The sequence below is a fragment of the Oncorhynchus clarkii genome, chromosome 15 (genome assembly GCF_045791955.1).
Source record: "Oncorhynchus clarkii lewisi isolate Uvic-CL-2024 chromosome 15, UVic_Ocla_1.0, whole genome shotgun sequence".
NCBI lineage: Eukaryota > Metazoa > Chordata > Actinopteri > Salmoniformes > Salmonidae > Oncorhynchus > Oncorhynchus clarkii.
In genome coordinates this window covers 2,195,362-2,220,068 of record NC_092161.1, presented here as the reverse complement: position 1 = coordinate 2,220,068, position 24,707 = coordinate 2,195,362, and the positions used below count along the sequence as shown (strand labels likewise).

The 24,707-nt window shown below is 40.0% G+C and overlaps 1 protein-coding gene across 1 annotated transcript; it reads left to right on the top strand.

The window, feature by feature from the left end:
* Positions 1–604: 604 nt before the first annotated feature.
* On the top strand, positions 605–23,273 carry LOC139366651 (carboxypeptidase B1 (tissue)). The gene is made up of 11 exons (XM_071104326.1): positions 605–675; positions 4,122–4,197; positions 4,508–4,632; positions 10,347–10,449; positions 10,716–10,817; positions 14,134–14,238; positions 15,591–15,701; positions 16,156–16,246; positions 18,558–18,760; positions 22,637–22,721; positions 22,993–23,273. The coding sequence occupies exons 1-11, from the start codon at positions 608–610 to the stop codon at positions 23,178–23,180; spliced, it is 1,257 nt and encodes a 418-aa protein (XP_070960427.1). The 5' UTR covers positions 605–607; the 3' UTR covers positions 23,181–23,273.
* The last annotated feature ends 1,434 nt before the right edge of the window (positions 23,274–24,707 follow it).

The window sequence follows — 24,707 nt, the reverse complement described above, 5'->3', positions numbered from 1 at the left end:
GTAAGTGGACAGTATATGAATAAAATGGAACAAGTTTAAATCCTCCTTGTGATTTCTGATTGTTGTGCACTTCTTCATCAATAGGGAAAAAGAGAGGTACTGGGTAGTAACCTACACAATAGGTTGCATAATTTCCACATCCTCCCTACGCCTCCACACGCTTGCGTCAAAGCAAAAGTCTTAGTAATATACAGACCTGGTCGTTCCGTATCATCAGAATCAACCGATACTGATTGCTAAAACGTTTGCTAGATGTTTTTCATAAGTTGTAATATGACTGCGTTCCAAGTCATGTGTCAGAACAGACCAATGACCTTGGCTGTCCATGCTCCGCACCATTCTAGAACACTCGTTACAAGGATTCCATCACAGCTTGTTAATCATTGAAGAGGTTCTCATTGAGAAGCTACTGTATCCCTGGACGAACACCTGCTGCTAACAGGTGGTCAGATAGGCTTCTAGACAGAGAGATAACACTCGGATGAGGATGGGGATTGGTGGAGAAAGTGGGGGGAGGGTCGAGGCACAGAGGCTTGTGATTGGTGGAGATGGAGAGGGTCAGGAGTTATAAAGGATGGGGATTGGTGAAGACAGCTTCACTGGCAACATGATGAAGATTCTTCTGCTTCTAGGATTAGTGGCAGTGGCCCTGGCTGAGGTGACGCGTTTCGACGGGTAAAATATCAAACTTTTATTTTGAAATTTTTTCAAATCACAAGTTCTCAGAATACGACATAGAAAATGATACTTAGAAAATTATGAAGATAGACTCTGTACATTGCAATCTATGCTACCATGTGGCATATTGGTGATGAATGGAGACCTCGTGAATGACCATGTGGACAACTGTATTCTGATATGTTTATTAATGTTCCTAGAAATCTATAAAATGTGTTCTATCACCCAGTTAGCGCATAACGTTCTGAGAACCATGTGTTTCTTAGAGCTTGGTGAGAGCGTGGTTGTCCTATGGTTAACTTGCATACAACCTTACCACAACGTTCTGAGAATGGTGCAGGATAGTTTTGGAACATTCTCAGCACATTTTATTTTATTATATTTTATTTTATTTCTTTAACAAAATATTTCCTAACAGTTAAAACATTGCTAAAATGAACTTTAAATTGATAGTCCATCAGACTATCTACACACTTTCAGTAACATTTCAACTAACTATCTACTAACCCTAGCTTTAAACCTAAACATTAACCCTTATCCTAACCCTAAATTTAACCCTTACCTTAACTCGTATCCTAACCCTTACCTTAACCCTTATCCTAACCCTTACCTTAACCCTTACCTTAACCCTTACCCTAACCCTTACCTTAACCCTTACCTTAACCCTTACCCTAACCCTTACCTTGACCCTTACCTTAACCCTTACCCTAACCCTTACCTTAACCCTTACCTTAATCCTTACCTTAACCCTTACCCTAACCCTTACCTTGACCCTTACCTTAACCCTTATCATAACCCTAAACTTAAACCTAACCTTAACCCTTATCATAACCCTAAACTTAAACCTAACCTTAACCCTTATCATAACCCTGAACTTAAACCTAACCTTAACCCTTATCATAACCCTAAACTTAAACCTAACCTTAACCCTTATCATAACCCTAAACTTAAACCTAACCTTAACCCTTATCCTAACCCTAAACTTAAACCTAACCTTAACCCTTATCATAACCCTAAACTTAAACCTAACCTTAACCCTTATCATAACCCTAAACTTAAACCTAACCTTAACCCTTATCATAACCCTAAACTTAAACCTAACCTTAACCCTTATCATAACCCTAAACTTAAACCTAACCTTAACCCTTATCATAACCCTAAACTTAAACCTAACCTTAACCCTTATCCTAACCCTAAACTTAAACCTAACCTTAACCCTTATCATAACCCTAAACTTAAACCTAACCTTAACCCTTATCATAACCCTAAACTTAAACCTAACCTTAACCCTTATCATAACCCTAAACTTAAACCTAACCTTAACCCTTATCATAACCCTAAACTTAAACCTAACCTTAACCCTTATCATAACCCTAAACTTAAACCTAACCTTAACCCTTATCATAACCCTAAACTTAAACCTAACCTTAACCCTTATCATAACCCTAAACTTAAACCTAACCTTAACCCTTATCCTAACCCTTACCTTAACCCTTACCTTAACCCTTATCATAACCCTAAACTTAAACCTAACCTTAACCCTTATCATAACCCTAAACTTAAACCTAACCTTAACCCTTATCATAACCCTAAACTTAAACCTAACCTTAACCCTTATCATAACCCTAAACTTAAACCTAACCTTAACCCTTATCATAACCCTAAACTTAAACCTAACCTTAACCCTTATCCTAACCCTTACCTTAACCCTTACCTTAACCCTTATCATAACCCTAAACTTAAACCTAACCTGAACCCTTATCATAACCCTAAACTTAAACCTAACCTTAACCCTAAACTTAAACCTAACCTTAACCCTTATCCTAACCCTTACCTTAACCCTTACCTTAACCCTTATCCTAACCCTTACCTTAACCCTTACCTTAACCCTTATCCTAACCCTTACCTTAACCCTTACCTTAACCCTTATCATAACCCTAAACTTAAACCTAACCTTAACCCTTATCCTAACCCTAATTGTAACCTAACCTTAACCCTTATCATAACCCTAATTGTAACCTAACCTTAACCCTTATCCTAACCCTAAACTTAAACCTAACCTTAACCCTTATCCTAACCCTAATTGTAACCTAACCTTAACCCTTATCCTAACCCTAAACTTAAACCTAACCTTAACCCTTATCCTAACCCTTACCTTAACCCTTACCTTAACCCTTATCCTAACCCTAATTGTAACCTAAGCAGTAGCTTATCAACAGATAGTTTGTTATTAGTATGACCATCTCTAGAGCATGTACACGTGAAAAAAACAGACTATCCAAATGTAAGTGTGACCTTTAATTAGAATTTTGGCAACGTTCTCCAACTGGTTTGACATTGGGAATGTTCTCAAATAGTTCAGGGAATGTTTTTCTGGTAAGAATTTCAGTACTTCAGCATAATGTTTCCTACAGGTAGTTCTATTCAATATTATGTTCTCAAATAGTTCAGAGAACATTAAGAAAAGAAACACAAACAAACTTCAGTAACGTTCAGAAAACACTCTTAAAATACTATTTAAAAATATATACTTTCTGTTCTCAGCATCAAGAAAACTCTCTCTATTCTCTATTTTGTTAAGTGTGTTCAGGTGTGTTGGCCACGCCCACTAACTGGTCACACCACCCGAGCTCTTATTTATTTCGAAATGGGGTCTGTTTGACTAGACAAAAATGAACAGCTTTGTGTGTATAAAAAAACATGCCATACTGGCTCCTTCCTGGTGGTGCACTGGACTCATTCCATGGATAGAGAACAGAAAAAGTATAGTTTCAAATCTCTGATGCCATGTCACAATAAAAAAATGATCTGTTTACAAGATTAATTAATTTACATGTTTCTTATCTGTGCTTGTAGTTTAAAAAAGAGTTTACCCAAAATAAAAAAGCAGTGTTATTCATGGTAGGTTTTATTCAAAAACCTCCAAATATCCTATAATTATATTTTCAGAGCATTAATAAAACCCCCCATGGAAAACTTTGAAGGAACTAGAGCAAAATGTTCTCAGAACTTTCCTGCAACCAGAGACAATGTTCTCAGAACTTTCTTGGAACCAGAGACAATGTTCTCATAACCTTCTTGGAACCAGAGACAATGTTCTCATAACCTTCTTGGAACCAGAGACAATGTTCTCAGAACCTTCCTGGAACCAGAGACAATGTTCTCAGAACCTTCTTGGAAACTAATAATAAATGTTCCCAGAACAAAATGTTCACTTTTACTGGTCAGAGAACATGGCTTCATTACCTCAACCAATGTGAAACAAAAACTCAAATTCCCACAACTTCCAAGAAACAAATGTGCTAGCTGGGTTTCTCTTGTCTTTGCTGTCCCAGGGGAAAGTCTTCTATAATAGGAGTTCTATAATAACAGTGTATATCTCTTGTCTTGGTTGTCAAGGTGTTCTATAATAACAGCGTAAATCTCTTGTCTTGGTTGTCCAGGGAGAAAGTGTTCCGTCTGAAGCCTGTCCTTGATGATCATGTTCTCCTTATCAAGGAGCTGGCCAACAGCATGGAGGTACATAAGAAACACTTTCACTATTCTTAGCCAAGCCAAGCTGTACTGGACTGGCCTGGTTACTGGTTACGATGCTGTAAAAGAAAAGAAAACATTTCATTTCAAATCATTTTGGTTCCCAGAGACTTATTTCAGGCCCCCTAGGTTCCCACACGAGAACCAGAACACTTTGCCTCTCTATGCTGTAAAGGACTTGTTTGAGGATGTACAGTATGTGTTAAAATGTATGTCTCCCTCCCTCCCTCCGTCCGTCCGTCCGTCTGTCTGTCTGTCTGTCTGTCTGTCTGTCTGTCTGTGTCTCCCTCTGCAGGTGGACTTCTGGAGTCCTGAGAGTGCTGACCTGGTGACCATCGATATTGACGTGGATCTCCATGTTCCTGCTGCCCACACTGACATGGTCTACACCATTCTGCAGCAGAGTGGCATGGAGACTGGGTAATACGATATGTATCAATACTGGATGTCCGGGAATATGTAGTAGTATCTTTATGTAGTAGTATACTGTAGTATGCATATGTATAGATACTACTACATACCACTACATATAGATACTACTACATAAAGATACTACTACATATAGATACTACTACATACTACTACATATAGATACTACTACATATAGATACTACTACATACTACTACATATAGATACTACTACATATAGATCCTACTACATACTACTACATATAGATACTACTACATATAGATACTACTACATACTACTACATATAGATACTACTACATATAGATACTACTACATACTACTACATATAGATACTACAACATACTACTACATATAGATACTACTACATACTACTACATATAGATACTACTACATATAGATACTACTACATACTACTACATATAGATACTACTACATATAGATACTACAACATACTACTACATATATATATATACACTACTACACACAACTACACAGTGGTGGGAAAAGTATCCAATTGTCATACTTGAGTAAAAGTAAATATACCTTAATAGAAAATTACTCAAATAAAAGTAAAATTCACCCAGTAAAATACTACTTGAGTAAAAGTCTAAAAGTGTTTGGTTTAAAATATACTTAAATATAAAAAGTAAATGTAAAGATAAAAGTACAAATAATGTCATATTTCTTATATTAAGGCAATCAGCACAATTTTCTTGTTTTTTAAATTTACGGATAGCCTGGGGTACACTCCAACACTCGTCATTTACAAACGAAGCATGTGTGTTAAATGAGTCCTCCAGAACACAGGCAGTAGAGATGACCAGGAATGTTCTCTTGATAAGTGTGTGAATTAGACCATTTTTCTGTCCTGCTAATCATTCAAAATGTATCAAGTACTTCTGGGTGTCTGGGAAAATGTTTGGAGTAAAAAGTACCTAGTTTTCTTTAGGAATGTAGTGAAGTAAAATCAAAAGTTGTCAAAAATATAAATAGGAAATACCCACAAAAAGGACTTAGTTTTACTTTAAAGTATTTTTACTTCGGTACATTAAACCACTGCTTCTACATATAGATACTACTACATATAGATACTACTACATATAGATACTACTACATATAGATACTACTACATATAGATACTACTACATATAGATACTACTACATATAGATACTACTACATATAGATACTACTACATATAGATACTACTACATATAGATACTACTACATATAGATACTACTACATATAGATACTATTACATATAGATACTACTACATATAGATACTACTACATATAGATACTACTACATATAGATACTACTACATATAGATACTACTACATATAGATACTACTACATATAGATACTACTACATATAGATACTACTACATATACTGTAGATACTACTACATACCTCTACACCTGCATTGCTTGCTGTTTGGGGTTTTAGGCTGGGTTTCTGTACAGCACTTTGACATATCAGCTGATCTAAGAAGGGCTATAAAAATACGTTTGATTTGATTTGACATATACACTACCACTCAAAAGTTTGGAGTCGCCTCTTCACTGTTGACTTTGAGACTGGTGTTTTGCGGGTACTATTTCTGTTTCTAGTCTTTTTCTCAAACTAGACACTCTAATGTACTTGTCCTCTTGCTCAGTTGTGCACCGGGGCCTCCCTCTCCTCTCTCTATTCTGGTTAGAGACAGTTTGCGTTGTTTTGTGAAGTGAGTAGTACACAGTGTTCTTCGGTTTCTTGGCAATTTCTCGCATGGAATAACCTTAATTTCTCAGAACAAGAATAGACTGACGAGATTCAGAAGAAAGCGCTTTGTTTCTGGCCATTTTGAGCCAGTAATCGAACCCACAAATGTTGATATTCCAGATACTCAACTAGTCTAAAGAAGGCCAGTTTTATTGCTTCTTTAATCAGGACAACAGTTTTCAGCTGTGCTAATATAATTGCAAAAGGGTTTTCTAATGATCAATTAGCCTTTAAAAATGATAAACTTGGATTAGCTAACACAACGTGCCATTGGAACACAGGAGTGATGGTTGCTGATAATGGGCCTCTGTACGTCTATGTAGATATTACATAAAATAAGGATCGGTGTCCAGCTAGCGGGACAACTTCCTGTGAAACTGGAGGGCGCGTAATTCAAATAAATTCTAATAGTTATTATAGATTTTTAAACATTTAGGTACATATTAGTGTCTTATATCGGCTGAAATATTAAATCCTTGTTAATCTAACTGCACTGTATGATTTACAATAGCCATTACAGTGAAAACATGCCATTTGATTGTTTGAGGACGGCGCCCCACATCAACATATTTTTCCACCGGCACATGCTTCATACATTCACAAATAACGATTAAATATTCACTTACTTTTTGAAGATCTTCCTCTGATTTGTCATCCAAATGGTCCCAGCTATAATATTTAGTGTCGTTTTTATAGATAAAGTCCTTCTTCATATCCCAGAAAGTCTGATTAGTTAGCGATTTGAGTAATCGTTCTTTCAACAAGTCAAAATACGTTTCTATTTACTCCTCAGATACCCTAAAATATAATCAAACTATAATATTTATTTCGGAAAGAAGGATGTTCAATATGAAACCGATTTTAGCAGGTGCGCAACTTCATCATTGCGCGCAAAGATACGGATTTCCAAGAGTGTCATCATACACAAACTGACATTTCTTATTAGTTTTTGAAGTTACAAGCCTGAAACCTGGAACATAGACTGCTGCCACCCTGTGGAAGCCATAGGAATTGCATCCAGGGAGCTATTTCGCAATATGAGCTTTCTCTAAGAGGATGGTCTCTCAACAAAAAAAAAGATAATTATTTAGATTTTCTCCTACTATATCTATTGTGTTATATTTTCCTAAATTATTTGAATAGTTCTACAAACTTCAAAGTGTTTTCTTTCCAATGGTACCAATTATATTTATATCCTGGCTTCAGGGCCTGAGCAACAGGCAGTTAACTTTGGCGGAAATAGAGAAAAAATTGGCCCTAAGAAGTAAAAAAATATGCTTTTTCCAGCTACAATAGTCATTTACAACATTAACAATGTCTACACTGTATTTCTGATACATTTTATGTTATTTTAATGGACAAAAATGTGCTTTTCTTTCAAAAACAAACACATACCACTACATACTACACACTGACATAGTCTTTACCTTGCTGGAGTAAAGTGGGATGGAGACTGTAATATAGATATTACTGTTATAAAGAACTGTTACTACTGTTATTACTGTTACATAGATATTACTGGATACTATACTACTGTTATTACTGTTATATAGATATTACTGGATACTATACTACTGTTATTACTGTTACATAGATATTACTGGATACTATACTACTGTTATTACTGTTACATAGATATTACTGGATACTATACTACTGTTATTACTGTTACATAGATATTACTGGATACTATACTACTGTTATTACTGTTATATAGATATTACTGGATACTATACTACTGTTATTACTGTTACATAGATATTACTGGATACTATACTACTGTTATTACTGTTACATAGATATTACTGGATACTATACTACTGTTATTACTGTTACATAGATATTACTGGATACTATACTACTGTTATTACTGTTATATAGATATTACTGGATACTATACTACTGTTATTACTGTTACATAGATATTACTGGATACTATACTACTGTTATTACTGTTACATAGATATTACTGGATACTATACTACTGTTATTACTGTTACATAGATATTACTGCATACTATACTACTGTTATTACTGTTACATAGATATTACTGGATACTATACTACTGTTATTACTGTTACATAGATATTACTGGATACTATACTACTGTTATTACTGTTACATAGATATTACTGGATACTGTACTACTGTTATTACTGTTACATAGATATTACTGGATACTATACTACTGTTATTACTGTTACATAGATATTACTGGATACTGTACTACTGTTATTACTGTTACATAGATATTACTGGATACTATACTACTGTTATTACTGTTACATAGATATTACTGGATACTATACTACTGTTATTACTGTTACATAGATATTACAGGATACTATACTACTGTTATTACTGTTGTATAGATATTACTGGATCCTATACTACTGTTATTACTGTTACATAGATATTACTGGATACTATACTACTGTTATTACTGTTACATAGATATTACTGGATACTATACTACTGTTATTACTGTTATATAGATATTACTGGATACTATAGTACTGTTATTACTGTTGTATAGATATTACTGGATACTATACTACTGTTATTACTGTTACATAGATATTACTGGATACTATACTACTGTTATTACTGTTACATAGTTATTACTGGATACTATAGTACTTCATACTAATATAAATACTCTTTCTGCTCAGTGATGTATCATTGGATTTCGGTAAAACGTTGGGTGAAAAAAATCAGAAAATGGATGAGTTTTCCAATCAGTTTTCCTTGTTGATTCAACGTCACATTGAATGTTTTGGTTGAAATGACGTGGAAACAACGCTGACTCAACCTGTTGGGAAGTATGTGGGTTACGGAGTGAAGCGAAAACTAAAGAGTCTATTGACTGAAAGTAATCTGACCTTGGCAAGGTCCATTGAAGGCAGTGTGTCCATGGAACTAGACTGCTAAAGAGACTCAGCCGTTAAGTTCATCAGGAAAGGGGCATCGGGAGTTGCAACTGAACGTCAGAGACAGTGACATTAAGACAGAGCTTCCGCTGTGGTAGAAAGAGCCATCAGTCGTGGTGTAAGGACATGGATTGTCCAGGCTGTGGAATTTTAAAAAGCATTGAACTGCAGAAAGAAAAAGAGAAAATGTAAAAGACTGAAAACAAGAAAGAAAGAAAAGTAATAAAACTCGATAGTATAATATTACTATCTAGTATTTACACTGAGTGTACAAAACATTAAAATTCAGAACACCTGCTCTTTCCATGACAGACTGACCAGGTGAATCCAGGTGAAATCTATGATCCCTTATTGACCTGTTATATCCACTTCAATCAGTGTAGATGAAGGAGAGGAGACTGGTTAAAGAAGGATTTTTTAAGCCTTGAGACAATTGAGATGTGTATTTGTTCCATTCAGAGGGTGAAGGACAAATTTTTTTTAAGTGCCTTTGAACGGGGGTTTGGTAGTAGATGCCAGGTGCAGCGGTTTGTGTCAAGAACTGCAACACGGCTGGGTTTTTCACTCTCAACAGTTTCCTGTGTGTATCAAGAACGGTCCACCACCCAAAGGACATCCAGCCAACTTGTCACAACTGTGGGAAGCATTGGAGTCAACATGGGCCAGCATCCCTGTAGAAGTCTTTCGACAGCTTGTAGAGTCAACATGGGCCAGCATCCCTGTGGAAGTCTTTCGACAGCTTGTAGAGTCAACATGGGCCGGCATCCCTGTGGAAGTCTTTCAACAGCTTGTAGAGTCAACATGGGCCGGCATCCCTGTGGAAGTCTTTCGACAGCTTGTAGAGTCAACATGGGCCGGCATCCCTGTGGAAGTCTTTAGACACCTTGTAGAGTCCATGCCCTGACAAATTGAGGCTGTTCTGAGGGCAAAAGGGGTGCAACTCCATATTAGAAGGGTGTTCCTGTTTGTTATACTCAGCGTACGTTGATGGGGGAATTGTCTCTGTCTCAGGGTCCTGATTGAGGACCTACAGGCTCAGATGGAAGAGCAGCTGGACAACAGAACCCCAGACCCCAGAGTACACAGCTACACCAAATACAACAGTTGGGACAAAGTAAGATTCTCTCTCTATCCTTCTATCTCTAACCCTGTCTCTCGCTCTCTTGCTCTCTCTCTGTCAATATATCCTAGTACAACAGTTGGGACAAAGTAAGATTCTCTCTCTATCCTTCTATCTCTCTCTCTACCCCTGTCTCTCACTCTCTCTCTGTCAATATATCCTTGTACAGCAGTTGGAACAAAGTAAGATACTATCTCTCTCACTACCACTGTCTCTCCACTGTCTCTCTCTTTCATCCCTCGATCTATGTGTGTCTCCAGATCCAGGCATGGATCTCCTCCATCTCCTCCTCTAACCCCGACCTGATCAGCCGTCAGGTGATCGGAAACACCTACGAGGGACGTCCCATGAACGTTCTCAAGGTATTACTCACTTTATTGTCAACATTTATTGATACTGTTGTTGAATAGTCTGGTCAGTGGTCTATGAAATAGTCTGGATAGTGGTCTATGAAATAGTCTGGTCAGTGGTCTATAAAATAGTCTGTGTAGTGGTCTATGAAATAGTCTGGATAGTGGTCTATGAAATAGTCTGTGTAGTGGTCTATGAAATAGTCTGGATAGTGGTCTGTGAAATAGTCTGTGTAGTGGTCTATGAAATAGTCTGTGTAGTGGTCTATGAAATAGTCTGTGTAGTGGTCTATGAAATAGTCTGGTCAGTGGTCTATGAAATAGTCTGGATAGTGGTCTATGAAATAGTCTGGTCAGTGGTCTATGAAATAGTCTGTGTAGTGGTCTATGAAATAGTCTGTGTAGTGGTCTATGAAATAGTCTGGATAGTGGTCTATGAAATAGTCTGTGTAGTGGTCTATGAAATAGTCTGTGTAGTGGTCTATGAAATAGTGTGGTCAGTGGTCTATGAAATAGTCTGGATAGTGGTCTATGAAATAGTCTGGTCAGTGGTCTATGACATAGTCTGGTCAGTGGTCTATGAAATAGTCTGGTCAGTGGTCTATGAAATAGTCTGGGTAGTGGTCTATGAAATAGTCTGTGTAGTGGTCTATGAAATAGTCTGGATAGTGGTCTATGAAATAGTCTGGATAGTGGTCTATGAAATATTCTGGGTAGTGGTCTATGAAATAGTCTGGTCAGTGGTCTATGAAATAGTCTGGATAGTGGTCTATGAAATATTCTGGGTAGTGGTCTATGAAATAGTCTGGTCAGTTGTCTATGAAATAGTCTGGATAGTGGTCTATGAAATAGTCTGGATAGTGGTCTATGAAATATTCTGGGTAGTGGTCTATGAAAAAGTTTGGTCAGTGGTCTATGAAATAGTCTGGATAGTGGTCTATGAAATAGTCTGGGCAGTGGTCTATGAAATAGTCTGGGTAGTGGTCTACGAAATAGTCTAGTCAGTGGTCTATGAAATAGTCTGGTCAGTGGTCTATGAAATAGTCTGGATAGTGGTCTATGAAATAGTCTGGTCAGTGGTCTATGAAATAGTCTGGTCAGTGGTCTATGAAATAGTCTGGTCAGTGGTCTATGAAATAGTCTGGTCAGTGGTCTATGAAATAGTCTGGTCAGTGGTCTATGAAATAGTCTGGATAGTGGTCTATGAAATAGTCTGGATAGTGGTCTATGAAATAGTCTGGTCAGTGGTCTATGAAATAGTCTGGGTAGTGGTCTATGAAATAGTCTGGGTAGTGGTCTATGAAATAGTCTGGGTAGTGGTCTATGAAATAGTCTAGTCAGTGGTCTATGAAATAGTCTGGGTAGTGGTCTATGAAATAGTCTTGTCAATGGTCTATGAAATAGTCTAGTCAGTGGTCTATGAAATAGTCTAGTCAGTGGTCTATGAAATAGTCTGGGAAGTGGTCTATGAAATATTATTTTCAGTGGTCTATGAAATAGTCTAGTCAGTGGTCTATGAAATAGTCTGGATAGTGGTCTATGAAATAGTCTGGTCAGTGGTCTGTGAAATAGTCTGGTCAGTGGTCTATGAATTAGTCTGCGAAGTGGTCTATGAAATAGTCTAGTCAGTGGTCTATGAAATAGTCTAGTCAGTGGTCTATGAAATAGTCTGGGAAGTGGTCTATGAAATAGTCTAGTCAGTGGTCTATGAAATGGTCTAGTCAGTGGTCTATGAAATAGTCTGGATAGTGGTCTATGAAATAGTCTGGATAGTGGTCTATGAAAAAGTCTGGGTAGTGGTCTATGAAATAGTCTGGTCAGTGGTCTATGAAATAGTCTGGATAGTGGTCTATGAAATAGTCTGGATAGTGGTCTATGAAATATTCTGGGTAGTGGTCCATGAAAAAGTTTGGTCAGTGGTCTATGAAATAGTCTGGATAGTGGTCTATGAAATAGTCTGGGCAGTGGTCTATGAAATAGTCTGGGTAGTGGTCTACGAAATAGTCTAGTCAGTGGTCTATGAAATAGTCTGGTCAGTGGTCTATGAAATAGTCTGGATAGTGGTCTATGAAATAGTCTGGTCAGTGGTCTATGAAATAGTCTGGTCAGTGGTCTATGAAATAGTCTGGTCAGTGGTCTATGAAATAGTCTGGTCAGTGGTCTATGAAATAGTCTGGTCAGTGGTCTATGAAATAGTCTGGATAGTGGTCTATGAAATAGTCTGGATAGTGGTCTATGAAATAGTCTGGTCAGTGGTCTATTAAATAGTCTGGGAATTGGTCTATGAAATAGTCTGGGTAGTGGTCTATGAAATAGTCTGGGTAGTGGTCTATGAAATAGTCTAGTCAGTGGTCTATGAAATAGTCTGGGTAGTGGTCTATAAAATAGTCTTGTCAGTGGTCTATGAAATAGTCTAGTCAGTGGTCTATGAAATAGTCTAGTCAGTGGTCTATGAAATAGTCTGGGAAGTGGTCTATGAAATAGTATTTTCAGTGGTCTATGAAATAGTCTAGTCAGTGGTCTATGAAATAGTCTGGTCAGTGGTCTATGAAATAGTCTGGATAGTGGTCTATGAAATAGTCTGGTCAGTGGTCTGTGAAATAGTCTGGTCAGTGGTCTATGAAATAGTCTGGATAGTGGTCTATGAAATAGTCTGGTCAGTGGTCTGTGAAATAGTCTGGGAAGTGGTCTATGAAATAGTCTAGTCAGTGGTCTATGAAATAGTCTAGTCAGTGGTCTATGAAATGGTCTGGGAAGTGGTCTATGAAATAGTCTAGTCAGTGGTCTATGAAATAGTCTAGTCAGTGGTCTATGAAATAGTCTGGTAAGTGGTCTATGAAATAGTCTGGATAGTGGTCTATGAAATAGTCTGGGAAGTGGTCTATGAAATAGTCTGGATAGTGGTCTATGAAATAGTCTAGTCAGTGGTCTATGAAATAGTCTGGATAGTGGTCTATGAAATAGTCTGGTCAGTGGTCTATGAAATAGTCTGGTCAGTGGTCTATGAAATAGTCTGGTCAGTGGTCTATGAAATAGTCTGGATAGTGGTCTATGAAATAGTCTGGTCAGTGGTCTATGAAATAGTCTGGATAGTGGTCTATGAAATAGTCTGGGTAGTGGTCTATGAAATAGTCTGGTCAGTGGTCTATGAAATAGTCTGGGAAGTGGTCTATGAAATGTTCTAGCCTACTCTGGTTCACATTTTGGATCATTCAGTAGCAGCTCTTATCCAGTGTAACCTCTATTGAACAACATGTAGCCTACTTCAATCTCAACAACACAAACCTGTTTGAACTAAAGGTTAAATTAGTCAAACGTATCTCTACAGATCGGTAAGAAGTCCAGCTCCACCAAGCCCTCTATCTTCATGGACTGTGGTATTCACGCCAGGGAGTGGATTTCCACCGCTTTCTGCCAGTGGTTCGTCAAGGAGGTGAGGCTCAGAGTGACATAGTATAACTCATTTAATAGGATATCAATGGACGCACAATGACACTTCTGTAATTCTATATCATATCATCTATATGCCCAGCTAGCACAATTGGTTCCTTGGAAGTTGTGGGAATGTATGTTTTCGGTTTCACAACAGGTTGTTGGAAAGAAGCCATATGTTTCCTGAACATTTTTTTAAACGTTCTGTGAACAGAAGGGAAAAATGTTGCTTGTTCTGAGACTGTTTATTTTTAGGTTGCAGGGAGGTGGTTATGAGAACGTTTTACTCCTTCCTTGACCGTTTTCCCGGGAGTTTTTATTAATGCTCTGCGAACAGACATTATTGGTTATTTGAAAGATTTTGAATAACTTCCTTAACTTTCACTGAATGTTAGCTTAGTTTGTGCTATCTTTAACTCCAAGCTCAGATAGGAAATTAATTTCCTTCGGCATTAATCATGCAAACACATGTCTTTTATTATTGTGACACGGTATCAGTGAGATTTAAACCTATAATCTTATGTTCTCTATCCGTGGAATGAGTCCAGTGCACCACCAGGAAGGAGCCAGTATGGCATGTTTTTTATATACATACAAAGCTGTTCATTTTAGTCAAACAGACTTTATGTCAAAGGAAACGAGCACTATGAACATCAGGTGAGGCCAATTAGTGGGCGTGGTCAACACACCTGAACACACTTAACAAGATAAAGGCTAAAGAGAGGTTTGTTGACGCTGAGAACGGAATGTATAGGTTTTTAAATAACATTCTTAGAATGTTCTCTGAACGTTACTAAAGTTCACTTGTGTTTTTTTTTAATGGAAGGTTTTCTTAATGTTCTCGGGACAATTTGAGAACATGACTTTAAATCGAACCATGAGGAAGCCTGTGGGAAACTATGCTGGAGTACTGAAATTCCCACAGAAGAACATTAACGTCCTCTGAACTATTTGAGAATAAATCCCTATGTCAAACCAGTTTGAGAACGTTCCTACGACATTACCAAAATGAAGTATAACCATGTTTGAACTTTTAGGAAAAGTTATGTTAAGGTAAGGAAATACCAAGAAAATTACATTTTTTTGCCAAGTTCCTTAAACGTGCTGAGAATGTTCCAAAGCTAAGCAAATATCCTGCACCGTTCCCAGAACGTTGTGGGAAGGTTGTATGCAAAATAACCACAGGACAACCGCACTCTCACCATGCTCTAAGAAAACATGATTCTCAGAACGTTATGTGCTAGCTGGGTATATTGTCCTCTTCCTCCATCGAAAGAGTTCAGAACTCAAATTCATAACAATCTCACTCTCGTCTTCCTCTCTCCCTCTCCTTCTCTTCCTCCTTCTTCCCAGGCTCTGTCCACCTACGGTAGTGACTCTGAGATGACCGGCCTGCTAAACCAGATGGATGTCTATGTTCTGCCCGTCTTCAACATCGACGGATACGACTTCACCCACAATAGCGTATGTTTTCCTTTAGCTGTTAGCCATTAACTTCTAGCCTGTTAGCCACTAGACATTAGCCAGTTAGCCGTTAGCTGTTAACCAGTTAGCAGTTAGCCGTTCACTGTTAGCCAGTTAGCTGTTAGCCAGTTAGCTGCTAGCCATTAGCTAGTTAGCCGTTAGCTGTTAGCCAGTTAGCAGTTAGCCATTAGCTGTTAGCCAAAAGTACACTAATTACTGTTATACTGCATTACCTGATTATTGACACTGCCTGATTTCTGATGGCAAAAATTTGGTGTTTAACTACTCATTATACAGTATGTGATCAAATAAAATGAAATAATATTAGTCACATGCTCCAAATACGAGCCCCTAACCGACAGCTCAGTTTTAAAAAATCACGTAATGCAGTATCACAGCAATTAGTGTACTTATGGATGTATGTTGTGGCTCGGTGTGTGTTTTGGACCTGCAGAACAGGATGTGGAGAAAGACTCGCTCCAGGATGTCTAGTTCCAGCTGCATCGGTGCTGATCCCAACAGAAACTGGAACGCTGGATGGTGCAGTGAGTACAGTCATATAAACTGTAACATGGAGGTGCATTTCTATAGAGATACAGTATAGAGTGTATTTCTACTATATAGAAGTGTATTTCTATAGAGATACAGTATGGAGATGTATTACTATAGAGATACAGTATAGAGTGTATTTCTATAGTATAGAGTGTATTTCTACTATATAGAGTGTATTTCTATAGAGATACAGTATAGAGTGTATTTCTACAGTATAGAGGTGTATTTCTACAGTATAGAGTGTATTTCTATAGAGATACAGTATAGATGTGTATTTCTACAGTATAGAGGTGTATTTCTACAGTATAGAGGTGTATTTCTAAAGTATAGAGATGTATTTCTATAGAGATACAGTATAGAGGTGTATTTCTACAGTATAGAGTTGTATTTCTACAGTATAGAGGTGTATTTCTACAGTATAGAGGTTTATTTCTACAGTATAGAGTTGTATTTCTACAGTATAGAGGTGTATTTCTACAGTATAGATTGTATTTCTATAGAGATACAGTATAGAGGTGTATTTCTACAGTATAGAGGTGTATTTCTACAGTATAGAGGTGTATTTCTACAGTATAGAGGTGCATTTCTACAGTATAGAGGTGTATTTCTACAGTATAGAGTGTATTTCTACAGTATAGAGTTGTATTTCTACAGTATAGAGGTGTATTTCTACAGTATAGAGGTTTATTTCTACAGTATAGAGTTGTATTTCTACAGTATAGAGGTTTATTTCTACAGTATAGAGTTGTATTTCTACAGTATAGAGGTGTATTTCTACAGTATAGATTGTATTTCTATAGAGATACAGTATAGAGGTGTATTTCTACAGTATAGAGGTGTATTTCTACAGTATAGAGGTGTATTTCTACAGTATAGAGGTGCATTTCTAAAGTATAGAGGTGTATTTCTACAGTATAGATATGTATTTCTATAGAGATACAGTATAGAGGTTTATTTCTACATTATAGAGTTGTATTTCTATAGAGATACTGTATAGAGGTGTATTTATACAGTATAGAGTGTATTTCTACAGTATAGAGGTGTATTTCTACAGTATAGAGTGTATTTCTATAGAGATACAGTATAGAGGTGTATTTCTACTGTATAGAGGTGTATTTCTAAAGTATAGAGGTGTATTTCTACAGTATAGATATGTATTTCTATAGAGATACAGTATAGAGGTTTATTTCTACATTATAGAGTTGTATTTCTATAGAGATACTGTATAGAGGTGTATTTCTACAGTATAGAGTGTATTTCTACAGTATAGAGGTGTATTTCTACAGTATAGAGTGTATTTCTATAGAGATACAGTATAGAGGTGTATTTCTACTGTATAGAGGTGTATTTATACAGTATAGAGATGTATTTCTACAGTATAGAGGTGTATTTCTACAGTATAGAGGTGTATTTCTACAGTATAGAGGTGTATTTCTACAGTATAGAGTGTATTTCTACTGTATAGAGGTGTATTTATACAGTATAGAGTGTATTTCTACAGTATAGAGGTGTATTTCTACAGTATAGAGTGTATTTCTACAGTATAGAGGTGTATTTCTACAGTATAGAGTGTATTTCTACTGTATAGAGGTGTATTTATACAGTATAGAGTGTATTTCTACAGTATAGAGGTGTATTTCTACAGTATAGAGTGTATTTCTATAGAGATACAGTATAGAGGTGTATTTCTACAGTATAGAGTGTATTTCTATAGAGATACAGTATAGAGGTGTATTTCTACAGTGTAGAGGTGTATTTCTACAGTATAGAGGTGTATTTCTACAGTATAGAGATACAGTATAGAGCGTATTTCTATATAGATACAGTATAGATTCCCGAAGCGCTAATGGACATTGTATTTAAATCTATGTTCAACTCTGTAGGAGAGAGATACATCTTTAGAGGCATAGCATTCATCCAATATAAGCTTTAACCTCTGTCCCCTCTCCTTTCTCCTTAACCCCTCTCCTCTCTCCTTAACCCCTCTCCTCTCTCCTTTCTCCTTAACTTCTGTCCCCTCTCCTCTCTTCTTAACCCCTCTCCTCCCTCCTCTCACCCTCTCCTCTCTCCTTTCACCCTCTCCTCTCTCCTTTCACCCTATCCTCTCTCCTTTCACCCTCTCCTCCCTCCTCTCACCCTCTCCTCTCTCCTTTCACCCTCTCCTCTCTCCTTTCACCCTCTCCTTTCTCCTTTCACCCTCTCCTCCCTCCTCTCACCCTCTCCTCTCTCCTTTTACCCTAACCTCTGTCCCCTCTCCTCTCTTCTCTCACCCTAACCCATCCCTGTCTCCTTTCACCCTCTCAGCCACTGGGGCCTCCTCCAACCCATGCAGCGACACATTCTGTGGCTCCTCACCCGAATCTGAGATCGAGGTGAAGAACGTTGCTGACTTCATCCGTAGGAACAAGTCGTCCATCAAGGCCTACCTCACCATCCACTCCTACTCTCAGCTGCTGCTCTTCCCCTACTCCTACACCTTTGAGCTGGCGGAGCATCACAGCGAGCTGGTCAGTACCTACCCCCTAACCCTGACCCTAACCCATAACCCCTAACCCTGACCCTAACCCATAACCCATAACCCACAACCCTTAACCCGTAACCCCTGACCATACCCTCTAACCCTGACCCTAACCCATAACCCCTAACCCTGACCCTGACCCTAACCCATAACCCCTGACCCTAACCCATAACCACAAACACTGACCCTACCCGCTAACCCTGGCCATAACCCATAACCACTAACACTGACCCTACCCGCTAACCCTGACCATAACCCCTAACCCATAACCCATAACCACTAACACTGACCCTACCCACTAACCCTAACCATAACCCATAACCACTAACACTGACCCTACCCGCTAACCCTGACCATAACCCCTAACCCATAACCCATAACCACTAACACTGACCCTACCCGCTAAACCTGACCATAACCCATAACCACTAACACTGACCCTACCCCTAACCCTGACCCTAACCCATAACCCATAACCCATAACCCATAACCCATAACCCATAACGCTGACCCTGACCCTGACCCTAACCCATAACCACTAACAATGACCCTACCCGCTAACACTGACCATAATCCCTAACCCATAACCCCTGACCCTAACCCATAACCCCTGACCCTAACCCATAACCCCTAACCCCTAACCCTTACACCGTTGAGCACCTTTGAGTACATACCCTAACGCATAATCCCTGACCCAACCCATATTCCCTGACCCAACACATAACCCCAGACCCAACCCATAACCCCTGACCCAACCCATAACCCCTGACCCAACCCATAACACCTGACCCAACCCATAACCCCTGACCACAATACCCCTCCTATAACCACCCCATCCAGACAGATATCTAATACCCTCCAATAACCACCCCATACAGATATCAAATACCCCTCCTATAACCACCCCATCCAGACAGATATATAATACCCTCCTATAACCACCCCATCCAGACAGATATCTAATACCCTCCTATAACCACCCCATCCAGACAGATATCTAATACCCTCCTATAACCACCCCATCCAGACATCTAATACCCTCATATAACCACCCCATCCAGACAGATATCTAAAACCCTCCTATAACCACCCCATCCATGCAGATATCTAATACCCTCCTATAACCACCCCATACAGATATCAAATACCTCTCCTATAACCACCCCATCCAGACTGATATCTAATACCCTCCTATAACCACCCAATCCAGACAGATATCTAATACCCTCCTATAACCACCCCATCCAGAGATCTAATACCCTCCTATAACCACCCCATCCAGATATCTAATAGCCTCATATAACCACCCCATCCAGACATCTAATACCCTCATATAACCACCCCATCTAGACAGATATCTAATACCCTCCTATAACCACCCCATCCAGACAGATATCTAATACCCTCCTATAACCACCCCATCCAGACAGATATCTATTACCCCTCCTATAACCACCCCATCCAGACAGATATTTAATAACCTCCTATAACCACCCCATCCAGACAGATATCTAATACCCTCCTATAACCACCCCATCCAGACATATCTAATACCCCTCCTATAACCACCCCATCCAGACATCTAATACCCCTCCAATAACCACCCCATCCAGACATCTAATACCCTCATATAACCACCCCATCCAGGCAGATATCAAATACCCTCCTATAACCACCCCATCCAGACAGATATCTAATACCCTCCTATAACCACCCCATCCAGACAGATATCTATTACCCCTCCTATAACCACCCCCTCCAGACAGATATTTAATAACCTCCTATAACCACCCCATCCAGACAGATATCTAATACCCTCCTATAACCACCCCATCCAGACATATCTAATACCCCTCCTATAACCACCCCATCCAGACATCTAATACCCCTCCAATAACCACCCCATCCATACATCTAATACCCCTCCTATAACCACCCCATCCAGGCAGATATCAAATACCCTCCTATAACCACCCCATCTAGACATCTAATACCCTCCTATAAAAACCCCATCCAGACAGATATCTAATACCCCTCCAATAACCACCCCATCCAGAGATCTAATACCCTCCTATAACCACCCCATCCAGATATCTAATACCCCTCCTATAACCACCCCATCCAGACAGATATCTAATACCCTCCTATAACCACCCCATCCAGACAGACATCTAATACCCTCCTATAACCACCCCATCCAGACAGATATCTAATACCCCTCCTATAACCACCCCATCCAGACAGATATCTAATACCCCTCCTATAACCACCCCATCCAGACAGATATCTAATACCGTCCTATAACCACCCCATCCAGACAGATATCTAATACCCTCCTATAACCACCCCATCCAGACAGATATCTATTACCCCCCTATAACCACCCCATCCAGACAGATATCTAATGCTCGTCTCCCTTCACCACTATAATATCAGGACATTTTTAGTATCTTTTCTCAGTCCGTCCTTCAGATCTATCATCTCTGCTCATCTTAACAAAGGTTGCCTCCAGGCCCTCTTCTGTTGTGTTGCTCTCACAGTGGTTTATAGAGATCTTTGTCACAGTCCTTCCCCAACTCTCACACTCCTGCTGTTAATACCTGGTGTATTTCTCTGACTCAGCGTCACACCCTCCTCTCCTCTCACCCTCCTCTCACCCTCCTCTCCTCTCACCTCCTCTCCTCTCACCCTTCTCTCCTCTCAACCTTCTCTCCTCTCACCCTGCTCTCCTCTCACCCTCCTCTCCTCTCACCCTCCTCTCCTCTCACCCACCTCTTCTCTCACCCTCCTCTCCTCTCACCCTCCTCTCCTCTCACCCTTCTCTCCTCTCACCCTTCTCTCCTCTCACTCTCCTCTCACCCTCCTTAATTCTCACCCTCCTCTCCTCTCACCCTCCTCTCCTCTCACCCTCCTCTCCTCTCACCCTCCTCTCACCCTCCTCTCCTCTCACCCTCCTCTCCTCTCCTCTCACCCTCCTCTCACCATCCTCTCCTCTCACCCTCCTCTCCTCTCACTCTCCTCTCACCCTCCTCTCCTCTCACGCTCCTCTCCTCTCACGCTCCTCTCCTCTTATCCTCCTCTCCTCTCACCATCCTCTCCTCTCACCCTCCTCTCCTCTCACCCTCCTCTCCTCTCACGCTCCTCTCCTCTCACGCTCCTCTCCTCTCACGCTCCTCTCCTCTCACCCTCATCTCCTCTCACCCTCCTCTCCTCTCACCCTCCTCTCCTCTCACCCTCCTCTCTTCTCACACTCCTCTCCTCTCACCCTCATCTCCTCTCACCCTCATCTCCTCTCACCCTCCTCTCCTCTCCTCTCACTCTCCTCTCCGCTCACCCTCCTCTCCTCTCACCCTCCTCTCCTCTCCTCTCACCCTCCTCTCCTCTCACCCTCCTCTCACCGTTCTTTCCTCTCCTCTAACTCTCCTCTCCTCTCCTCTCCTCTACTCTACTCTCCTCTCCTCTCACTCTCCTCTCACCCTCCTCTCCTCTCCCCTCACCCTCCTCTCCCCTCAGCCTCCTCTCCTCTCACCCTCCTCTCCTCTCTAACCCAGCCACTCATAGTACTAAGGTTCTTCCAGTTCTTCCATTGTCTAAAGATGGAACACGTTTGACCCCTGTATTGTACCGTTGTGGGTTACATCAAATACCTTGCCAATTTATAATGTTTTAAATCTAAGGCAGTGATCCCTGTCCATCAATGTCTTCATTCCTATTGTCCGTCCATCTCATTTGTCTGTCCATCCAACCTCTAATCTCTCTCTTTCTCTCTCTCTCTCTCTCTCTCTCTCTCTCTCTCTCTCTCTCTCTCTCTCTCTCTCTCTCTCTCTCTCTCTCTCTCTCTCTCTGTCTCTCTCTCCTGCTGTAGATGACTGTTGCTGAGGGAGCTTCCAAGGCTCTCCGTAGTCTGCATGGAACCCAGTACACCAGCGGCCCAGGAGCTGCTACCATTTGTGAGTATACAGATCATGGCTACACCAGGCCTGTGGCCTTATGCTTTATATAGCCTGTTATTGAGAGCTGTGGTAGCTACAGTATAGCTCTACATTTGACTATCCAGGATATGAACCCACAGTGACTGAGTGATTAGGCCTCCTGTCATACTCTGATTTGATGTATATTTAGCTGTGTAGTGTGTAGTGTGTAGTGTGCTGTCCTAGCTATAGCGCAATCCTCCAGGATATCACCCATAATATGTTTCACCTGATATCTCCTCCTCTCCAGACCCTGCTGCCGGTGGCTCTGACGACTGGGCCTACGACCTGGGGGTGAAGTACTCCTACACTTTTGAGCTACGTGACACCGGGCGTTACGGCTTCCTGTTGCCCGAATCTCAGATCAAGCCCACCTGTGAGGAGACCATGCTGGCCGTCAAGTACATCACCAGCCACGTGCAGAAGAACCTGTACTAGAGGGAACCAAGCAGAACCCCTCCACTGCCCAGCAGGGCCACCAGTTATGTGTTCTCCTTGACAACAAACAATAAAACCAGCAATATGTTTAATCTCACAACTCCTCTCTGATTATAATGCTTTCTTTTGTCAATTATTTGATGAGTTATGGTCCAGACAGAGTGAACTACTGGACTGAGTATAGAAGCAGCTAGTATCTTCGGCTCTACTTAATCTATATCTATTCTAAAAATGACACTCAAATTATCCATAATCATATTGAAAGGAATATCTTTTGGGATAAGCACTCATCTCAAAGTAGCATTTTCTGTCTATTTGATTCAAATGAGAATGGTGAGAGAAACAGAGGGAGAGAGAGAAAGAGAGTCAGTGAGAGAGGGAATGAGAAATAGAGAGAGAAAGAGAGGTCTGAGGATTCATTGTGGGTTTATTCCCAGATTCTCAGAGGCCCCCTATAGGGTCCTGGCTTTCAGCCAATGAGGAGGGGGCATCTATCCACCCCTAAGGATTTGGGTCCGGCAGCAGTAACACAGGACGTGACAGCCACAGAGTAAAGTACTATCTCCATGGCAGCACCTCATGTCTGACTGTAGAAAATAACTGGGCCACAGATCTGCTGTCTATCTATTGCATGGGAACCAATCACAGATCTACTGTCTGTCTATTGCATGGGAACCAATCACAGATCTACTGTCTGTCTATTGCATGGGAACCAATCACAGATCTACTGTCTGTCTATTGCATGGGAACCAATCACAGATCTACTGTCTGTCTATTGCATGGGAACCAATCACAGATCTGCTGTCTGTCTATTGCATGGGAACCAATCACAGATCTACTGTCTGTCTATTGCATGGGAACCAATCACAGATCTACTGTCTGTCTATCTATTGCATGAGAACCAATCACAGATCTACTGTCTGTCTATTGCATGGGAACCAATCACAGATCTACTGTCTGTCTATTGCATGGGAACCAATCACAGATCTACTGTCTGTCTATTGCATGGGAACCAATCACAGATCTACTGTCTGTCTATCTATTGCATGAGAACCAATCACAGATCTACTGTCTGTCTATTGCATGGGAACCAATCACAGATCTACTGTCTGTCTATTGCATGGGAACCAATCACAGATCTACGGTCTGTCTATCTATTGCATGAGAACCAATCACAGATCTACTGTCTGTCTATTGCATGGGAACCAATCACAGATCTACTGTCTGTCTATTGCATGGGAACCAATCACAGATCTACTGTCTGTCTATTGCATGGGAACCAATCACGGATCTACTGTCTGTCTAATGCATGGGAACCAATCACAGATCTACTGTCTGTCTATTGCATTAGGAACCAATCACAGAACTACTGTCTGCCTATCTATTGCATGAGAACCAATCACAGATCTACTGTCTGTCTATTACATGGGAACCAATCACAGATCTACTGTCTGTCTATTGCATGGGAACCAATCACAGATCTACAGTCTGTCTATCTATTGCATGAGAACCAATCACAGATCTACT